The sequence below is a fragment of the Dunckerocampus dactyliophorus genome, chromosome 3 (genome assembly GCF_027744805.1).
Source record: "Dunckerocampus dactyliophorus isolate RoL2022-P2 chromosome 3, RoL_Ddac_1.1, whole genome shotgun sequence".
In the NCBI taxonomy this organism is placed as follows: domain Eukaryota; kingdom Metazoa; phylum Chordata; class Actinopteri; order Syngnathiformes; family Syngnathidae; genus Dunckerocampus; species Dunckerocampus dactyliophorus.
The window spans coordinates 5,913,978-5,934,915 of record NC_072821.1 but is presented as its reverse complement, the minus strand read 5'-3'; the positions used below and the strand labels follow the sequence as shown (position 1 = coordinate 5,934,915).

Below are 20,938 nucleotides of genomic sequence, written 5' to 3'. Positions count from 1 at the left end.
GCAGGAATGTTTTATTTGTGAGGCATTGGTGAAATGTATTCCAGTGCATTTGTGTCACTAAACAAACATGAGATGCTGTGTACAATTTGTGTGTGTGAGAGAATGAGTGCAGGCAGCATGGGATGAAACCATGGAGTAGGACTTTGCCTGAAGGGGTCCCCTGCCTGCTCAGATTCCTGGATCTCCTCTCTCTCCCACTATGTAAGCTCCAGAGAATGTCGTGTTGGAAGGACACGGAGCGGATTTAGCAAGAATAGCTCGTAATCATAATATACAAATCATTCAAATCCTTCATTCTTAGTCATGAGTCATTTTTCCAAGAGTGTTGCAACTAGCGTGGCTTCACGACAGCCTCTCACATCACAGCTCGGCCTGTAAAAAAGCCAGAAAATACCGGAGGTGCTTTGACTGTTTGCAAGCGACCTCCATGCACTGTAAGCAGGATATGAAGACATACTGTACTGTACTGTATGTCCTAACATCTGCACTAACAACAGCATTGAACTTTGACACTAGGGGTCATAAATCTGCAGGAAACAAGATGTGGTGGAAGATGGATACATTCAATGGGTAATATGGAAGAATGCAGTTGTTTTTTGTTTTTTTTGCTCCTGGGCTCAACCTACCATAACAAAACTGAACCGCAGTGTTTTTATTGAAGACTATTTTTGAAAGACTACTTGTCTTGCAGTTCATTATGAAACCTAAATAAGAGCTAAGCTAGCTATCAGGAACAGCGACTTAAATAAACAGAATTTTCAAAAATTCCTTTTCTTACTCTTTACGTCACTCTGATTTGCAGCTAAACAGAATTTCACTTTCTCACTCACTCACGAAGAGAGTAACTCATTAGAAACGTTACCAAATTACTGCATGCATGTGTAATATCTTGGTTGTAATGCAGAATTACTACAAAAAATACTAATGTTAATGTATTTCATGATTATATTATCGCTAAATATGTTGTCATATTATACCTACTACAGAAAAGCAAAAAGGCAAAATTTATTTTTTACAAGGTAAACCCTGACAAAGAGCTACAAAGGCAGGGGTGTCCAAAGTGAGGCCCACGGGCCATATGCCGCCAATGGCTCATTTTTTAGTGGCCTGTGGCACTTTGTAGAAATAAAATGAAACGAGAACAACTCCAGCAAAAATGGCAGGCACAAAAGGCATAATGTAACGAGAAAAAGCTGAAATGATAATAAGAAAAAGTGATCATAACACAAAGCTTTATATTTTTAAAACAGTGGTCACACGTGCAATCCGGCCCTGCACCGGCCAAGGCCTCAGAACCCGGGTCCACCGATCCTTACTTACCAATTACTATCATATCAAGACGCTGATTAGACAGCGTGATGATTGCAGAGGTGTGCCTAAGGCTCGCCACAATAAAATGCCATTCCAACATGCACAGTTTAACTGTATTGGGGAGATGGGGGTAAAAAAACAAATCAGTATCTTGTGTGACCACCATTTGCCTCATGTAATTTTATCCCACAGCACAATACCACAGATTTTGCAAGTGTTGAAGGAGCGTGCACTAGCCATGCTGACTGCAGGATTATCCACTATGGCCGTCGCTTGTGAACGGAAGGTTAATTTCTCAACCATAAGCCGTCTCCCGAGGCGTTTCAGAGCTTTAGAACTTCAAGGCTGTTCTCTTCATGGACGAATCCCGGTTTTCACACACTCTACGGGGCAGATGGGAGACGGCGTGTGTGGCATCGTTGGGTTAGTGGTTTGCTGATGTCAACGTTCCAGTGGCCCGTGGTGGTGTTGGGATTATGGTATGGGCAGGCGTATATTATGGACAACAAACACACGTGCATTTTATTGATGGCATTTTGAATGCACAGAGATACCGGGGGTATACGGCGAAAGTGGCTCAACAAACCCAGGCTTTGTGCTCAAGATGCAACTCGACAAAACCTAACATCCGCAATAAGACTCAACTGGCCCCGCGACGGTGGTTATCAACTTACTCGGTCAAGTCCGGTTTTCGGCTTTGTGCTAAGTGCGCGTTCACATGAAAGGGGGCGTTTGACGTCATATTATTCTACTTCCGCTGAAAAGTGAAGCCAGTGCGTTCGACAAAAAATAAGTACGTAATTATGATGGAGCGTTATGAGGAGTTCCCTGCGGACAGAATGATGCTGAGCATGTAATAAGCAAGTTAACACTGATTTATTTTACAAACTATACCCTACTAGTTTTTACATTTATCACTGCTCCACATTGCACAACTTTCACATTTAACGCTTATCCATTTAATAAATAAATAAATTGGAGCAAAAACGTATTTTTATTAAATATTTGCGGTATGTATCTCGTTGTGACCACTCGATGGCAGTGTTGACGTGTTGACGCAAGGCCTAATTATCAATATATCATATATTGCATTTTATTCCTGGTTTCTATGCCGCTAGAGTTGCGGGGGTATGCTGGAGCCTATCCCAGCTGCCTTCGGGCGAGAAGCGGAGTACACCCTGGACTGCCAATCGCAGGGCACCATTCACACTCACATTCATACCTATGGACAATTTTGACGCTCCAATTAACCTAACCTAACATGCATGTTTTTGGAATGTGGGAGGAAACCGGAGTACGCGGACAACAACCCACACATGCACGGGGAGAACATGCAAACTCCACATGGAGATTTGAACCCAGGTATTCCCGATCTCCTGACTGTGTGGCCAACATGCTGACCACTCGACCACAGTGCGGCCTCTAGTATATTCCCTCGTCTGAAAATCCATCTCGCTTACAGATGGATAATATCATCAGGGAATGCTCTTTTTTTCCCCCAAAGGAACCTCGTAGGTTCTCAATAAATGGTGACGCTATCTCCGAATTAGCTAAACAGTGAAACAGTGGCACTTTTATAGCTGATTTCAAGCTGAAAGCCTGGACACAACCTGGTACCAGGTTTTGACTTTAGCCCAAGTTACCATGGTGAAAGCTGGCGGAAGCTGAAAACATCACAGTACCTGCGTGGCCAGCACACTCACCGGACATGTCACCAACTGAGCATGTTTGTGATGCTCTGGATCGGCGTATCCAACAGTGTGTCCCCGTCGCCACCAATATTCAGCAACTTTGCACAGCCCTTGAAGAGGAGTGGCCCAATACTCCACAGAACACAATCAACAACCTGATTAACTCAATGCAAAGGAGGTGTGTTTACTGCGTGAGGCAAATGGTAGTCACACAAGACACTGATTTGTTTTTTGACCCCCATCTCCACTGTGCATTTTGGAGGGGCCTTTATTGTGGCCATCCCAAAGGCACACCTGTGCAATAATCACGCTGTCTAATCAACATTTTGATATGACCCATCTGTGAGGTGGATGGATTATCTCACTAAAGTAAGTGATCACTAACACAGATTTAGACAGGTTTGAGAAAAATATTTGAGAGAAATAGGCCTTTTGTTTACAGAGAAAGGTTTTTACATCTTTGAGTTTAGCTCACGAAAGATAGGATTGTACATACGTTTTTTATAAGTGACTGAAAAGTAACGCGCCATGAATCGTCCACCAATATTACAAACCGCTAAAGTAGGGGATGTGGGGTTGCCATAGAAATGAAACGCAGTAGAAACTGATGTACCATTAAAAAAAAAAGAATACTTTTAAGCTGTTACATCAAAACTGGGTAAATATTCATATAAATATATATAAATCTAGCATTTTCCCAGTGTTCTCCTGCTGAGAAAGATGTGAGCGTATGTGGTGAAAAGCCAAGTTGTCAACTACAGAGCTTATTGAGTAGAAATGTAGGGCAGCAGAGTTGATAGTGAGAATCCAGCCTAGAGATTTTCCTCCCTTAAAAAGATTTCTTTATAAGCAAACACTGTGCCCCAGTAACCCATATTCATGCCATCGCACTTGAGCAGCCATGTGATCGGGTGTCACGGATTGACAGCAAATAAAAAATATAAAAAAACTGGATTGATTTGTCAACTCGCAGAACACAGTCAGTGGAAATGATTGCCTTGGCTTCCTGCCTCCTGGGATCCGCTGTGTCAATGTCGACTGATGTCAGACTAAAAAAAAAACAACAAAAAAAACACAACACCGCCAATCTCCTAATGGCCGCTCACATTCCTTCTAGATGAGTATAGTCAGGTGGAGAGGGGGGCTTGGCACGCTTGGACGGTGGGCACGCTCGCGGAGACAACATCCCATCTATGTGGAATATAATGTCATAAAACAAGAGCAATAAGACCCAGAATTCACACCAAATTCCTGAGTGACATTCAATTTGTTCCACTAGTGCCTTTTCCTGAGCCAAGGCAAATATTTCAACAGGGAGAGTAGTCAGGATGCCAATAACATATCTTTGGAGGACATGGAATACAGGAATCTGACCTGTGCTATCCTGTTTGGAAGAGACTCACCTACTTCATACATTTCTTGTCAAAACAAGAACTCTATTGATGTTGAATCAACCTAAGATGACTGAGGTAACTGGGTTCAAAGTTCTGTGGCCACAATCTTTAAACTCTCTGGGGATGTTGCCCATTTTCACGGAAATATTCTTACATTTTTTGTGCAAAACGTATACGTATCAATAAAGTTGCATTCAAACTTTCAGAGATTGTCAGTACAAATCTTCTACTGCTTCCACCACTTATTTATAAATGGAATATTTTCGTAGTTATGGCATAGAAAACCTTCTAAATACAGCTTTTAACATTATTAGAGACCTCTAGAAATGAAATAACAACCCTATAGTCACCTTTACACTCCTATTACCCAGTATAGTAGACATAATAAGAGAAAATAAGCCACTGAAGACATAAATAAGACTCGTTGCTATAAATATCTTCCAGTGCTAGGGGAGCTGAGTGACAGTTTAGTTTTAACTCGGCATGGGTCATGGCCGCCAAAGTAGCTAGTGTTAAGAATTATTGTGCTTGTCGTGAGATCATTCAAACTTGCAAAAAAAAGCCTGTTGTTCCAGTCATCAAGTTTGATGCTTGTGTGTTTCATCAAACCTTACAGTAACATTACTGACACTTAGTGACCAGTGTAGAATACATATCACCACAGCATCGTTGAATGCGTGTTCTATTTATATTTTAGTTCATGTAGTCATTTTTATGCTTGAAAATCCTTAATGTAGGCAATACACATGTCAAATTTGCTTTAAAATACATATTTTCTGACTAATAATAGGCAGTATTGAAACAAGAAACAGCATGATTCAAAAACAGTGATTGAGTAAAACTGCAAAATTTGAAGCCCAAAGTGGCGTGGGATGGCTTAGTGTAATGAACTTCCAACACTGAACAGTCAAAACAAAAAACACTATTGTTTCTTGTATTCTGTATTTAAAGGGACTGTATGCAATTGTCAGGCAGCTGCGCAGAGGGCGGTAAGTTTCAAACATCCTGCAAGCGTCATATCCTGCCCTCTTCCTCTTCTGAGCATGCAAGCCATTCCCCACGCAACACGCATTTGTTTCCAGCAAATGAGGACGAAGTTTGAAATGCCTTTTGAGGTGTCTTATGGGGGAGGAAAAAAAAAATCACTGGCAACAGCTCTGGTGGACATTGCTACTGTCCTGTGTGATAAAACTGCACATTTTGGAGCGGCCTTTTATTGTGGCCAGCCCAAGGCACGTGTAATAATCATGCTGTCTAATCAGCATGTTGATATGCCACACCTGTGAGGTGGATCTTAACTTGGCTATGTAGATTTGTGAAGAATATTTGAGAGAAACAGGTCTGTTGTGTACATAGAAAAAGTTCTACATCTTTCACTTCAGATCATGACAGATGGGAGAGAAAACAAAGTTCCGTTTGTATTTTTGTTGAGTGTATTTTACAATTAATATAGAACATTATTTAAATTTCTAAATTAAGAGCAAGAACTGCTGTTGAATGGCTGTTTCAGGTAATGACCTCAGGGTCATTTCAGAAAATGTCGTTTATACTAGTTGCAGTTTGGGGACAACCATGTAAGCTCAACTTGTTTCTGCAACTGCCAGAGGTTTTATATCAACACAAGCAAACATGTTTACGAAATGAGCCCTAAGATGACGATTTGTTGTTAAATTGCTGCATGACTACCTTGTGTAAACACATGTTTTCTATGAAGCTCTTACTGGTGACAGCTGTGCCACTCCCAGGTATGATGTGGCCTGTTGGGCATGAAGTCAGCGGCCCCCCTATTCTTCACCCTCTGTGGGAAGCGCAGCAGCACTCGCGTATCGTAGTCCTTGGTCTCCGGGTCATAGGCGGAGCTGAATGGTGGACAGATAAAACAAAAAATGTTATGTGTGTTTCCTATAACAACACAGAACAAAGATCAGACTTAGAGGCCGGAAAGGTTTGTGGTAAACAATTCATCCGACAGATTACAACCATCTAGCTGGCGTTGAGAGGCAACCCGGCAATACACAGGTCCCGTGTTACGGGATTCACTTCTGTGTGAAAGAGGGAGGCGCAATCTCGAGCTGGCGCTGCTGACTGAAGATCCGAGCCATTCATCTTGCGCCGGCTTGTTGACATTGGAGTGTACGGCAAATTACAGCGGCCCATCTGGCGGTGATTGCTGCATACTCAGACAGGATATGAAAGGGCTTTGAGGGATGGCTGTGAGCGAGGAAGCGACGCAGGCGTGGGGACGACGCACTTCCGTCGTGGTCTGAGTGATGAGTCAGTCAAAGGGCCTCGTTCAAGTAAAGTACAAATCATGTAATGTTGAAATCTGTGTCATAATCTTACTAAGACTGTAGGTCTTGTTTTGTGTTAGGTTACTTTGACCAGATGCCCTTGTGTTTCCCAGGGCAGGGTTTTGCCTAAAAAGTGCAAAAACATATGGACCACTGGTTTTAGAACTGGTTTTAGAACTGTAGGATGGTCCAAAAGAGTGAGGTTATACCTCTGGTAGAAGTCTGTTGTTACGCAGGCAATGTGAACTGGCATTGCCCTGTTGAAAAAGCCAGTCATTACCGTGCAGACGAGAGTCATGAAGGATGCCCGCTGCAACATCTCCACATAGCCGACTGCTGTTTGACGCCCCTGCACAATCTGAAGCTCCATTGTTCTTTTGAAGGAAAAAGCACCCGAGATCATGATGGCGCCCCCTCCACTGTGCCAAAACATCTCAGGTGGGATCCCCTTGTCATGCCATTAACATTGGAAGCCATCAGGAGCATCAAGACTACATTTTAATTTCTTCCACCTTTCAATGTCCCGTGTTTGATGCTCTGGTGCAAATTCCAAATGGGCAATTTTTGTGGCGTTGAAGGAGATAAAGCCTTTGAAGATGTTTTTTGTTTTTAAAAACCTTCTCTAAGAGATGCTATCTCATGGTTATTGGACTGCACTCGACACCAGTAACAACCTTCATTTGGGTTCAATGTGGTCCCATGTCTTGACGGACAGCCAATCCCCCAGCTCCGGGCCGGTAACATTTTTTTGGGTCTACCACTTGACATTTTTGTTCCATAGGCCTCAGGATCTTTGAAGAACTTTCAAATGACTGTCCAACCTCGGCAGCAATAGTGCTCTGTGCGAGGCCTTGCTAATGCAGCTCGACAATCCGACCATGTTCAGGGAGAGAAAGCGTGTTTTTGCCTTTGCCGTGAATATCAGACACAAAATTACATTGAATTCACATTTTTGCCAATATTTTGGCTTTTAAAGGCTGTGGCCTTAAGCCTTTGGTCAGCTAATGAACAGCTTATTTCAGCTTATTTGTTTGCAATAAACTGCTTACTCAAATTATTTTTCTCTCACTCTCATTTCTTCTTTTTGTATTTTTGAAGCTCTACTTAGAACCTGAAGATTTTTCAACTGGTCTTAAAATTTTGATTAGGAGTGTATTTGGTTTTTCACTCTTCATGACCCATATGTCAGTCATTAAATGATGCAGCAAAGTTTACACTCAGCAGGTGTTTCGAGTCAAAGCAGTCGTATTTTTTTGTTTGGTTCAGTGAAAAAGTACAAACGTTCAAAGAAAACTTGGGACCAACAAAAAACATCACTTCCTCGGTCTGCATGTATTCTTCCACTGTTCTGTGGCTTGTGTTTTTGTTATTAAGTTCCGCCTTCAAGCGTAGTGTGACTGCGCTCATGTCATTGGCAGGCTTTTCAGTGACTGGTCACGCATTCATGCACTCATGTACTCATTATTCATGCATGCAAGTCAATCAGCACAATACGCAGCACCGCTGATGGGTCGTGATGTCATTGTAGATATCAGTCATTGAACACAGCAACAAAGATTACATTCAAGTTTACAAACGTTGTTCGGAGCAGCAACAAGCACCATGTGCTCAGTCTGCGTGTATACTTCACGTGTTCTGTGACTTGCAGTTCTGTTAATTGCAGACTGTACCACCGGTTGGTCGTGATGTCAATCAGTTGTCATGCAAACATCGGTCATAGTTAACATCCACACCAGTTTACATATGTAGCACATAGCGCCCAGCGAGTATTTATTAATTCATTAATTTTAGGTCCACACATTAGTATAATTATTTGATTTAGTACAAAAGTTCAGAAAAGTAGGCCTATTAAGATTGTTATCCTTTGTAATCTGTTGTTTTGGTGTTGCTGTCTTGCTAAAGGTCATCGGTGTATCAAACTTAAATGTCAATTTGCAATATAAATGCTCGGGCACTCTGTGGGGAGTGGCGTTTTTTTTTGCCCATACCCGGTATCAAACCAAGTTTGACTCTGAAAAAGCTTGATAACAATTCTTTCTTTCTTGCTAAAAGCATCACCTTGAGAGGCATTTCTCCTCAGCAGCACAGCGAAGTGAGTACATTCGAGCTCTCTGAATGTATGTAGAAGCCTGGACGTAGTTCGGATCGGGCACCAGGTCGGGTAAACCTGATAAAGAAAGAAAGAAAGAAAGAAAGAAAGAAAGAAAGAAAGAAAGAAATTCTGTTTAAAGATAGATATAAATACATGGTTGTACATGACTACAACATCAAATCCATCAACTCTTTCGCAAAAAAGGTCATAACTTCCTCAAAACTGATCGAAGATATACCTTGTTTGGCACTTGTTTAGCACCTCAAGTACATCTCGAGTACTCTTACAAACACAGACGTTTTAAACTTAAACCGAATAAAACTGTGGTCTGTGCTCTGTGCAGAAAAAAAATTGTAGGCAATAAATTATATAGTGGGTCAGATGGTCAGATTTGTTTCATCGGTATTAATTTATGTATTTTCTCCAAGGTAATTTGCACTGTCTGTTATCAATATCTTATTTCATTTCTTCAATGACCCACGTTCCATAGATGGAACGTATACCACACTTTGGAATCCCATGCGTGTTTCACCAGGAAGGCAGGTGCTGCCCGGTGAAGGAGTGTGTCTGCTTCAGAAGAGATCCTGCACGGCAGATACTTCACCTATGTGACCCCCTCCCCCATCTATTTTAACGTTTTCCCATAATGCATTGTGTCCAAACAAAGCATTCATTGGTTCCTGCCGGGGCGGTGCAATGATGTCAGCCCCCCTCTGGGCTCCTCTGGCTCCATCTGGTGGACATCCATCCATCCATTTTCTATGCCACTTGTCCTGCAATGAAATGCTTTGCTCAGACGCAATGTATTATGGAAAACGTTGAATTATTTCTTTTTTTTCATATTACTCATATTGGTACTTGGTTGTATATTTCTTAGGTATACCTTTTGAGTGTTAAGTTGCTGTGTGATGAGTTTAGCATTGTTTGTAAGATGTCACTGTGAGTAAGATATTGAGTAATGACCTCCTGCAATTTCCAACGGGTTGACAAGCTTGTTGTGAGTTTTTTTATAGTCTATGATTTGCTCCTGTCAAATAAAGAACTGCCTGGTCCTCACGGACTTGTGCGTGCCACAATATGCCATTTTATGACGTGGACATGTGTGGCTTATAGTCCGGCTTATATATATGTAGGAATCGGCTGATACACCGAAATTGACGCTACTTTTAAATTTGCTTGTCACTGTTGGGACTGGAACCAATTCACCGTGATAAACGAGGGAGTACTATCTATGGAATTCCAATCAAAATGAAGGTCAAACAGCGTCTGATGACCACTACCATATCAAAGTATGTATAATGATGTTATCTAACACAGATCATCGTTACAACATTTTTGCTATCCAGCCCTACAATATTGCATCATCAATTTTTTATTCCCTGGCATTTATAGAAGCACTGATAGACGATATAAGGGGCAAACCGTGACGAGGTTGGCAGTTCAAAAATGGGTTGCGGTGCAGAAAGCCGTCGGCCACTAATTACTGTGCATTCCAGATGATTATCACGCTTTTCTAATGAGCTGTTCCAAAGGCCTTTTTAGACTAGGGGTGACTTTAGGGTGATGGTGCCAAAGGGTCACATTTGTGTAAAATCACCCAAAACAGAGCAACATAACACACACATTCAGCCTCTAACTACCACTAGCTTGTTATTATTATTAGGGAAATGCGTTATGCAGATGATGCTATGCTGTCTTGGCTAATTTGATGTGATCTTCCCTGACTCGCATTTAAATATGAACCTGCCACTTGAGGTTAACCTTTAATAAAGTGTGCCTAGCTTGATGAGTTCAGTGTTTGGGGGATAAATCTCAGCTCGGAAACATATAAGCTATTATAGGAGGGCTTATTGCCATTCAGACGGTGTTAGTCATACTTTACTTACACAAGAGCTGAGAAGAATGTACGTGATGGAAGAAAACAACAGTGATCTCACACTGCTCCTGCTGCTGTTGTGTTTTTAAAAGTGAGACACTGACCAAGTCTGAAAGTTTGATTTCCATTTCCTGACAGAACCTATTTGTAATAAATCCTCTCTACAACAGGTGGTATGGAGACACTTTTTATCCAAGAGGAGACTGAGGGCGGCAAGTAAAGAAAACTCAGAACGAAAGTGGAGACTGTGGAGTACAATACTTCAGCATATTTTCGGGTTTTCAAAAAGAGGTATCCAATAGAAATTGTATCTTGTAATTATAAGTTTTGTACAGTTGCCTATACAGTAGCATGAGTGCTGCCATTCAATGAGGCAAACATGAATTCCAACATCAAGATCATGATCTACTTTTACAGTTTTTCTAGAGGATTTAGTACAGTTCCTGAAATATGAGGGGCGTACTCGTATTTGTGAGATACTGTAAGAAAGAACATGCTTCATTTTGAATCATGTGGGACACACATGTTCATTTTCGTGCGCTCTACCAGCTATCGTATGAGACACGAGCAGCGCTGCCAGAAAACTACAAAAGGATTGGCTGTCGTCTCATTAGGAGCATGCCCTGACATTGTAAGAAGTGCATACAAAGCACAAGAAGAGCACACATCAGAGCCACATTAGGAGTTTTTCCACAGCTTTGAGTATGATTCTGAATCCAATATCCAGTGGGTTTTAAGGATTTTGTTTTGATTTTGATTTGGGAAATAGAGTAGATCAGTGACGGTGTATAGGTGCTCACCACTTATGAATGACAATGTAAAATGATCCATTAGTTCCAGCATAGAAAATCTGTTTATGACTTTCTAAATATGATTTTTTTTACCATTATTAGAGTCCTGTAGACATGAAATAACACCCCTATAGTCACCTTTACACTCCTATTATTCTTTGTTTACACCACATTGCGCAACATGAATGCGCAGGCCACGGGATCACTGCGGAGACACAAGAGACGGCCTTCACTTTAAACATAGCATGCTAGCAAGATAACTAGTTAGCCTCCAATTTCTTTATTCTAATCTCAAGAAAGGGTTTGAAACGGAGTGGGGAAGAAGGAAAAACCGTACCACTTTCACACGGAATGGGAGGAAAACGTTTTTTTCACTCTATCATGGTGGACATGCCATGGCTGACTCCATACAGAGTGAAGGTGATGTCATGTCAATGTAACATTACTGATGCTGAGCTACCAGAATACGACACGTGACTAGTCTTTCAATAGTTTTGACTAATAATATGCCATAGTTAACCACGAAACAACGATTAGTTATTAATTAATACATTTTTGGACAAAAAAGTGATAGAGGGAGCGATGTTCGAATCACAATGTAGCGAGGGACGACTGTATGTTTCGTTTTGCATCTCACAGCAACTATGATGCGCTCAGAGACTGCCGAAAAAAGTGCCAAATCTCACCGCTTGACAAAAGAGAACACACAGACGTAAACATGTAAAAAATTTTGGGCATATTTAAACATGGTACATGTTTGCCGTATGTTTTGCCTGTATTATCACATATTAATAAATTATTACCAAGTTAGGGTGAATTAGATGTGTTTTCGAAAAAAAAAACAATTTCATAAAATAAATACATTTATTTATATGATTGATAATTTATATTTCGCCGGCTATTGTTTACTGTGGGTTCCTAATATGCTTGTGCAGTCACGTAAACACATACCGAGACAAGAGGAGCTGCACACGTCTTCAACATGAGTATACACCACCCTCTACTGGTAGCGGTAGTAAATACAATAACAGACACATACAACAGAGCACCGATAGATCGCTCTAATACACCACAAGGACGCAGAACACAATACGCGTTCATACGCTAATTACACCTTAAAAAATCCTCGAAGCAGCGAATCCGCAAAAGGTGAACCGCGATGTAGAGAGGGAACATTGTACATGTATTTTTGTTTTCCAGTAATTAAAATCAGCGAATTTGCGGGGCTGTGCGTGAATGTTGAATCGCGGGGATCCACTGTACACACAGTTTCAACAGATGCCTCAACATCGCCGCGTGTTTATAGAGACGTTCCAAACGTGATGTTTGCTAAGTGTTTCACATCGAGGTGAGTCTTGCCATCGTGACACAGTCTAAATAAGGGCTTTAGGTTGCTGGCTGCTACGCAAACACCTCATCCGAGTGCTCCCTCTCTGAGGCAGATGTAGTAGGACAGGGCCATACTTCCTGGGGCTGACCATGTCAACATTGTAAGAGCTGTGTGAGACCACAGCAGTTTTTTTTTTCTCTCTCTCTCTCTCTCTCTCTCTTTTTCTCTCGCGCTCTTCCACCCAGGAAGACTTTGTTCTCTAATCTTTTCAAATGAGAAATTGGGTCTCTTTTAAAGGGATAAAGTGTTTGGAGAGACTAAAAGCTGATCGGCTCGCAACAGCATGTGACAAAGCCACATATTACGCTCTAAGTGGGACACGCTTTGGAGAACTTGGATCTTGCCGGGCGTTTTATACCAGTGAAGTAGTAAAAAAAAAAAAAAAAAAAAAAAAAGGACACGCAGGCTGCCTTTAAGATAATTTCAAGCTAGATAGAGACTGTGTGAGCTGCGGAGGGAGCGACACATCCGAATATTTCACATTTATTGAGGTCAAAATAAAGACGAAGAAAAAGTGGCTCATGGTTTTAGCTCAGCTTTTTCATGATATGTTGCCTTGTTCGTTATCGTTCGTTATAGTTTATTGAGCAGTTGACACATTGTTTTACAATCAAGATCACATCATTACACGGTAATGAAGCTCAAAAGGAGTAGACTGAAGCAAGAGGCGAAACTCATAGTTTTAGCTCAGCTCTTTCATGCTGTGTTGGCTTGTAAACTGTAGGATCGAAAATTAGGTACAAAAACAAATGGAATATAATTTGTTTTGGATTGTGATTACATTTTGTCCACTAAAAATCAAGTGTAAAATAACATTTAACATTTGTGATAATTTGAAAGAAAAACTTTTCTACTATCGATGATACAAATATAATGGCTTATTGTTTGTAATAGAATTGTAATTATTAATATAAGTTCAAATTTCATTTGAATTATAAATATCAATCGACTCCAGCAGTCTCAAACTCGCGGTCCGCGGGCCATTTGCAGCCCACCAAATCGTATTTTGTGGCCCGCGACTGGACATCAAAGAGTAGTGTAACTGCAGCCCGCAACATCCGGGCAAGCTTAGTGTTACTTCCATACTTACAGGGGCAAGTAAACACCAACACTGAACTAACAGTGGTGTTATCACATGGATGTATTGTGAATTGTATCGCATCGTGAGGTACCCTGAGATTCCCAGCCCTCCTCCCAATACTTGATGCGGCCCAGCCTCAACCAGACTCTACCTCCACTGGCCCCCAGTGAAATTGAGTTTGAGACCCCTGATCTACTCGGTTGGATACAAGAAATTATTAAGTGACTCACGCATATTCACTCCTCTGACCGTGCCTTGTCCTGGCGCCATTCGGCTGTAATGTTTTTGTATCCTTGTTAAAACATATTGCTCCTGCCGTCGTCCTCCTTCTTGTTCTACTCCTTGAACCGAGATTCATTTAGCCGGTTATTTTTATTGGTGGTTAGCAAGCAGCTCACACAGTTGGCTAGTTTGCTCGCGACTATTGACCACAGCAGGAAACGGCACAAAGGAGCCAATCAGGATACAGAACACAATGCGCAGGTTCTCCCTTAGCCAATAATTACTGTTGTGGCTCTATATTTAGCCGGCTATTGTCTACTGTGGGTTCCTAATATGATCGTACAGGCATGTAAACACATACTGAGACTAGGTGAAGCCGCACACGTCTTCAATTCTCACGTGAGTATACAAAACTCTTCTGGTAGCAGCAGTAAATACAATAACCAGGGATTCCCCTAGGATTTTTTGAAGCTGTGGTGGTGGGCTGCCTGGGAAACAGACTGCCGCCGATGTGTCGTGTCGCTGCTGCGTCGCTGTGGCAGGATCTTTTTTTAAATATTTCAATTTACAGTCGGTAATAATGTCAACATTAGGGTCGTTTTCACAGGCTTGAACAACAAATGCATTCATTAACTTTAAACGCCTTTCTCTCCGCCTTTTCTTCCACTCATTATCTGTCAGGTGCCAACAGGGCGGACAGGTGATTCTGCTGCAGGTTTTTCAAAATAAATTGTATTGAAACGTTTTATGATATTTGATAGATATTTTACTTCAAATTAAGTGTGGGCAACATGTAAATAATAGGCTATACATGTATCTATGTGGCACAGGGGGCTCACACGTTTTCCAGCCTGTCGGCTACTTTGTCCCAAAGATCTACCTCCCACTATGAACATAGAGACTATATCTATTTATAAATGAGTATTTATGTACATTGTACATGTATGTCAGGGGTGCAAACACTCAAAACAACCTACCTCTTACTGTAAAACATACAGCATATATAAAATCTAACCAGTAAACTTTGCAACTGCTATACTAAATACTAATGATTAGTATTTCACGTTCATAGTTTCAAGGTTTACAGGTCATTAAAACATTAGATGTTGTTCAGTAATTCACAATTCAAACCAATATGGCAATAAAGATAATTACACAGAATTCCTCAATAGAACATAAACTGAGTGATATGCCAGCGAAAATAGCTACGAAGCGTTCATCGTGTACTCAGTCCAGTTAGTGTTTGCTATACAACATGACAGATTTTATGCAAAAGACAATGCAGCTGTAGTCAAGGTAACATATTAAAAAGCTTTCAGCAATGGGCACATTTTCCAATTCATTGTGAAATAGTAGTTTAACAACAAACTCTACTACAAAAGTAGTAGAGTTCATGACGGCAAGCGCAGCCATGAAACAACTGACTATTTTGTACATAACAGCCGCTACACGGGAACGGATAACTTTTGTAATAGATATAAGGTAATAGATACATTTTACCGCTGAGTTAGTTCATCCGTAATCGGAATAATATAGATGAAATTTGCATTATCCGTGTGTGCCTGCCGACATCTGTTCTCCACTTTTTATTTATGCCGGCACAGGAGCAAATCAGGAGGGGGCTTAATGTCAGCTGACTGATGTCATGTGACATCTATGAAGTGACAGTAAGGATGAAGGTGACCAACACTATCTTCGCGATCCCTGTAATGGGCACCCCTGATATAGCCTCATATATGTCCATCCATACCCTGTATTACTTAACATTGTTTTCACGTGAAAAAAACAATCATTTCCAAGGTGTGGAGGTATTTATTGAGCCGTGGCACCCCGCCACGATCCACTACGTGTAGCGGAAACCCTGATCACAGACACATACAACAGAGCACAGATAGATCGCTCTCATACACCACAAGAACGAAGAACACAATGAGCGTTCATATGCTGTTAAAAAAAGTAAAATTGCACTTAAGAAAAATCCACAAAACAGCAAATCCGCGAAAGGTGAACCGCAATGCAGCGAGGGAACGCTGTATTATCATTATTCCCCTGTAAAATAATCATTAACATGGCATCAACCTTGTAGCATATAATATAATTTGACTGAGTAGATCATTAGTAGTTTTCCCCTGTACTACCAGGCTGCGACTAATGAGTGAAATAACTTAACATGCTTTGCAGCGGTCTTTTAATGAATTAATCAGTGCCAATTATCATCTAATTATTCTTTTGTCATGATGGCTGGCGGCTTTGTTTCTGAATATTAGAGGAAGGCCGTGTTGCAGTGTTGTGCAAAGTGTGTATTTGTTTTGATAGACACACTTTTTAACCACGTCTTTGCCACAAGCTGTGCTTTCCATTCATAGAGTAAAGCAAGTCCTCCAATACACTGTCATCTACCGCTTGAATAAATGGATGAGCAGTACTCAAAGCAACAATTTGTTGTCATTTGACCCTAAAATAAAAACAGGCAGGGAAAATTCTATTGCCAAATATTATTGCCAAATATCGCATTATTAGGACTGTCAAAAACAGCGCATCAGCGGCGGTAACTAAATTATTTAATTAGTTTTGTTAAAAAGTTTAGTGTCCTTAACGCATGCGCTTCATGTCAAGCCACATCTCTCTGTTACGACGGAGTCACAAGAACGTCCCCACACAGACGCTGACGCTCTTTTATAACTTTATTGTGACCTGAACACATCAATAGCAGTGGAATTCCAACAGCATATACTGTATGTATCTCCAACTCACATGCACCTCTCTAGTCAGCTCGTCCTGGGAACGACACGTCCTTCATTGTCACTAGACGACGGCCAGATTCATTCACTGACTACGAAAATCACAACAATGTTGTTATTATGCGTGTACAGTATAGACCAAAAGTTTGGACACACACAACACAACCGCATGGTCCCAACCCCATTAATAAGGCAAGAAATTCCACCAAGTAACCATGACAAAGCACAAAAGTGAAGTGAAAACCATTTCTACCTCATGAAGCTCATTGAGAGAACACCAAGCGTCAGAAAAGCTACTTTGGGGAATCTAAATAATAAGACATATTTAGAGTTATTTCACACTTTTTTGTTAAGTACATAATTCCACATATGTTCATTCATCGTTTGGACTTCTTCAGTGAAGGTGTCCAAACTTTTGGCCTGTACTGTTTGTGTGGTCTAAATAAGCAGAAAGACAAAGAGCCTACAAAGTGCATCTACCTTCAAAACATGTGATAATTGTGGTAAATGATATACCCTACAATTGAAAGGTTTAGAGCTCAGTTATATGGGAATTTTGTGCACGTGCTAGCATTATTATTATTGCCATTTTACACATCGTACACTAATCGTTTTTGCTTCTTCACTGATCAAACACGATCCAATTCCATTCAAAAGTCAATTAAGTATCCTACACTTTAAGATGGACGCAAAAGCTATCATTAATAGTTCTAATGTCCATTTCACGTGTACGCTAGTATAATTCAAAGTGTGAAACTGTGTTATAGAACTCAGTGAGACGCTACGGAAGCTCTCTCTCGCTGATGGTGTTTGTGGCACACTAAAACAAAATTTAAACCTGCATTGTTTAGTCTGAGAAGCTCTTGTTTTCATGGTCGTAAAACAGCCCAAGGCAGGAAAAACATTCAAAATCACTTTGTATGCATCAAGTTTTTTTGTTTTTTTTTGGCATTAGGAGCTATACTCGTGGGGCTTGCTTGAGAGCTTGTGAAAAACAACTTTATCGAAGTACTGTGTTGTTGTGGTGCACATGTTTTATTAACTTACGCAGCCTATGACAGCCCCAGTAAGCCTAATAAGCTTTGCTTCTTCTTACTCCTTTTCAGACATGTTGAATTATGCAAACGTAAACATGCAATGCACTTCAATGTAACCTGTTCAGCATGTTCGAAATAAACTACACCATAATTCTACCTCGGAAGACTCCTAAAGGGGGACTTTCCATATCTCCCTCCCTTCTTTACGGGAGTGGTGAATTGCTGTACAACTCTCCCCTCCTTTTTGCCTGTGCTTTCCAAGCTTGTTTACTCTTTCTTGTCCCCAAGTGCCAGAGGGAGTCCGCCCCCCGTTCCCCCTTTTCACCAGACCCAATGAGGTCACCCTCGCCGTTACTAAACTGCACGTGAAGCGCACAGAGCCCCCCCTCATGTGCAAACACAGTGCTTCTTGTGTGCTGGGCTTTCTCAATGGTCCAGTTTTTTTTAACAGCACAAGCAGCAATTGGATGACTTTTACATTGATTGCTTAAGACGTCTGATAAACCTGCTGGATTCTGCATGCAAATTCCTACAAGGAATCATTATGATCTTCTCAAAGACAGAAATCCCCCCAGTGGCTGCAAGTGAAGTCTCTCTGACTATTTGAAATATTTAAAAAGTCTTCTTCAAAACCTCGCCTCTCCCCCCGAGAGATCTATTCCAACTTCCTGAACAAAATGTGTACACTCTCCACCCGAAGCAAAAATAAAGCTTACTTTACCTCCTCTGTCTTGTTGGTACACGCTTCCGACGTTGCTTTGCTCGATCGCAGAGTTGGGAGAGTTTCTTCCGGATGGGATGGGCTGAAAGAAGGGTGGCTGGGGTCTTCCAAATGGCGGGAACTGCTCATACTGAGGGCTCCGCACGGGCAGTTGATCAGTGCCTGGTCCAGACCGGTCCGCTATGGCATCTGGGACGGAGGCGACGGCGGGGTCCTCGTTGTAGAGACTGTGAGTGTATCTGCGATCGAGGCCATCTGAGAAGGGTGGCTGTGCAGGAGGCGAGGCTGCCGCAGGGTTGGACCCGTAGCCATAAGACTGGTAGAATAGGTAAGTGTCATCTGTGAATTCAGAGGGAGAACCTGGGAGGACAGGAGCACTACCTGGGAGTACACCGGCACCTCCTGGGAATACAGGGGCGCCACCTGTGTAACCCCCTCCAGTGTACCCCTGTCCACCAGCATATGCTCCACCGCCATAACCGCCACCAGCAACTGGCTGAAAGGGTGGCTCGTAGCTCCGGTATGGTCCCTCTACATAACCAGGGTCGAATGGTACTGGTTGGTAGACAGGCTGCTGAGGGATGGGATACTGAGGGTATGATGGTATGTTGTATGGAGATGATGGATAGGAAGATGAGGAGGATGTGGATTGCCTTACTCGAGTACCGGAGGATCCCTGGAAGGGGGCTCCACCTGTTGCCCCTGCAGTTTGCCTCCAGTTATCAGGCACTTGCCCAAAGCCGAAAGGATGCCTGGCCTGCCCGCGGATCGTCTCTGAGGAGCCCCTTGAGGGCGCCTGTCTGCGGACGTTGCCCCCTTGGGTCCTGCGGTGTGACTGAGGGCGAGTGTCGGCCACCACTATTGTGTGATCCCGGTCCTGAGCGGCAGTTCCAGCTGGAACATATTCAGATCCACTGTTGAGAAGGCTGAACACACGGCCGTTGTTCTCCCACTGGATCACCTGCCTCCACGGAGTGGCCGAGCCATCCTGCCTCGTGGTCCGACCCTGGCTCTGTCGCTGGGCTTGTCCTGATCCAGCTAGCATGAACACGAAACAAACCACAATGACAGGCAACATCATGACTCCCCCTTAAAAGCGTCTTCCAAGTCAAAACACCTGTAGCTCTGTCAAAAAAAACATCCCCTGGAGTTTGTGTGTTGGTTGACTTGAGGTGATGCAGGGCTTCTGCTCGGGTGCATCTGTAGTTCTTCCTTAGACAGCAAGGGATGGTGAATCCAACTCTAACTAAGATGTGGTCGTCTGTTCAGCGTCGGCTGGTTGGCCTGTCAGTTCCTGTGCACTGCACTCCACTCTCCTGCAAGTTTCTATTTGCCTGATTGCTTACAATGAGCTGTGAAAAAACCTCCAAAGGTTTTTTTTCTTCTTAAGGCGAGGTCCCACATGGCCCTAGTGCTAGTGATGTTTCCTGGCCTGCAGCAGCCAGCCCTCTGTGAGGCCTCCAGAATCAACATTACCATCTGCAAAGGCATGCAGACGTACTGTAAAATACACCTCACTTGCAACTTCTTAAATTCTTTTCTCATGGTGCTGTACACAGACACGCCATATGTGAGCAACAGGTGTTCCCATGGATGGTTATGCTGTTGCTTTACCTTTTAAACCTCCAAAAAATGACAATAATCACAAGCAGATGTGAAGGTTCCTAATTGGTAACAGCAGCATTCGGTCAGAGTAACTACACTTACCCAATAGTTGGAACACATCGCTAACATAATGGAAACAAGGAATGAGATAGAACTCAAAAGAATGAGTGAGGAATGAGGGTCATACATGTGCACTGAATTCTTGAAAGGGCTTGAATGTTAATGTTACATGTTCAAGGTTTTAGGATAAAGTGCTTTAAAGTGTTTGAAATTGCAACTACTGCTCGCTCGAAATCAACTCACTGACAAAGGACACTTTATGAAACACAGCAATTGAAGCATGTTTTTCATGAACTTCTTTCTTTCCAAGTCACATTATAGAAAATAAATACATACAAACGTATTTGGTGGATTATAGCAGAGTAAATCAATCATTCAAATAAAAGGACACCCACCGAAAGAAAAACCATGACTATTTATTGAGACTATTCAAATTGAGAAAAAATATTGTTACAACAAGTCATAATAAATCATAATTATTCATATACCTGTGTGTGTGTGTGTGTGTGTGTGTGTGTAGTATATGCATATATAGCATTCACACATATACAATTGTACACCGATTTCCATCTATTTATTACTCTACTTCTGCTTTGCCTCATTGTTTTGTCTGCAAACTTCTCCCATATTTCTCA

General features: G+C 41.9%; 1 protein-coding gene across 1 annotated transcript in view; it reads right to left on the bottom strand.

The window, feature by feature from the left end:
* The window catches only part of loxl1 (lysyl oxidase-like 1), a 37,304-nt gene extending 17,343 nt beyond the window's left edge, over positions 1–19,961 (bottom strand). Inside the window, exons 1-3 of the mRNA XM_054771749.1 lie at positions 18,639–19,961; positions 8,746–8,854; positions 6,118–6,255 (exon numbers count right to left, since the gene is read on the bottom strand). Coding sequence (XP_054627724.1) covers positions 6,118–6,255; positions 8,746–8,854; positions 18,639–19,719 — 1,328 coding nt within the window. The 5' untranslated portion in view covers positions 19,720–19,961. The remainder of the gene's footprint in view (positions 1–6,117; positions 6,256–8,745; positions 8,855–18,638) is intronic.
* Positions 19,962–20,938: the final 977 nt, after the last annotated feature.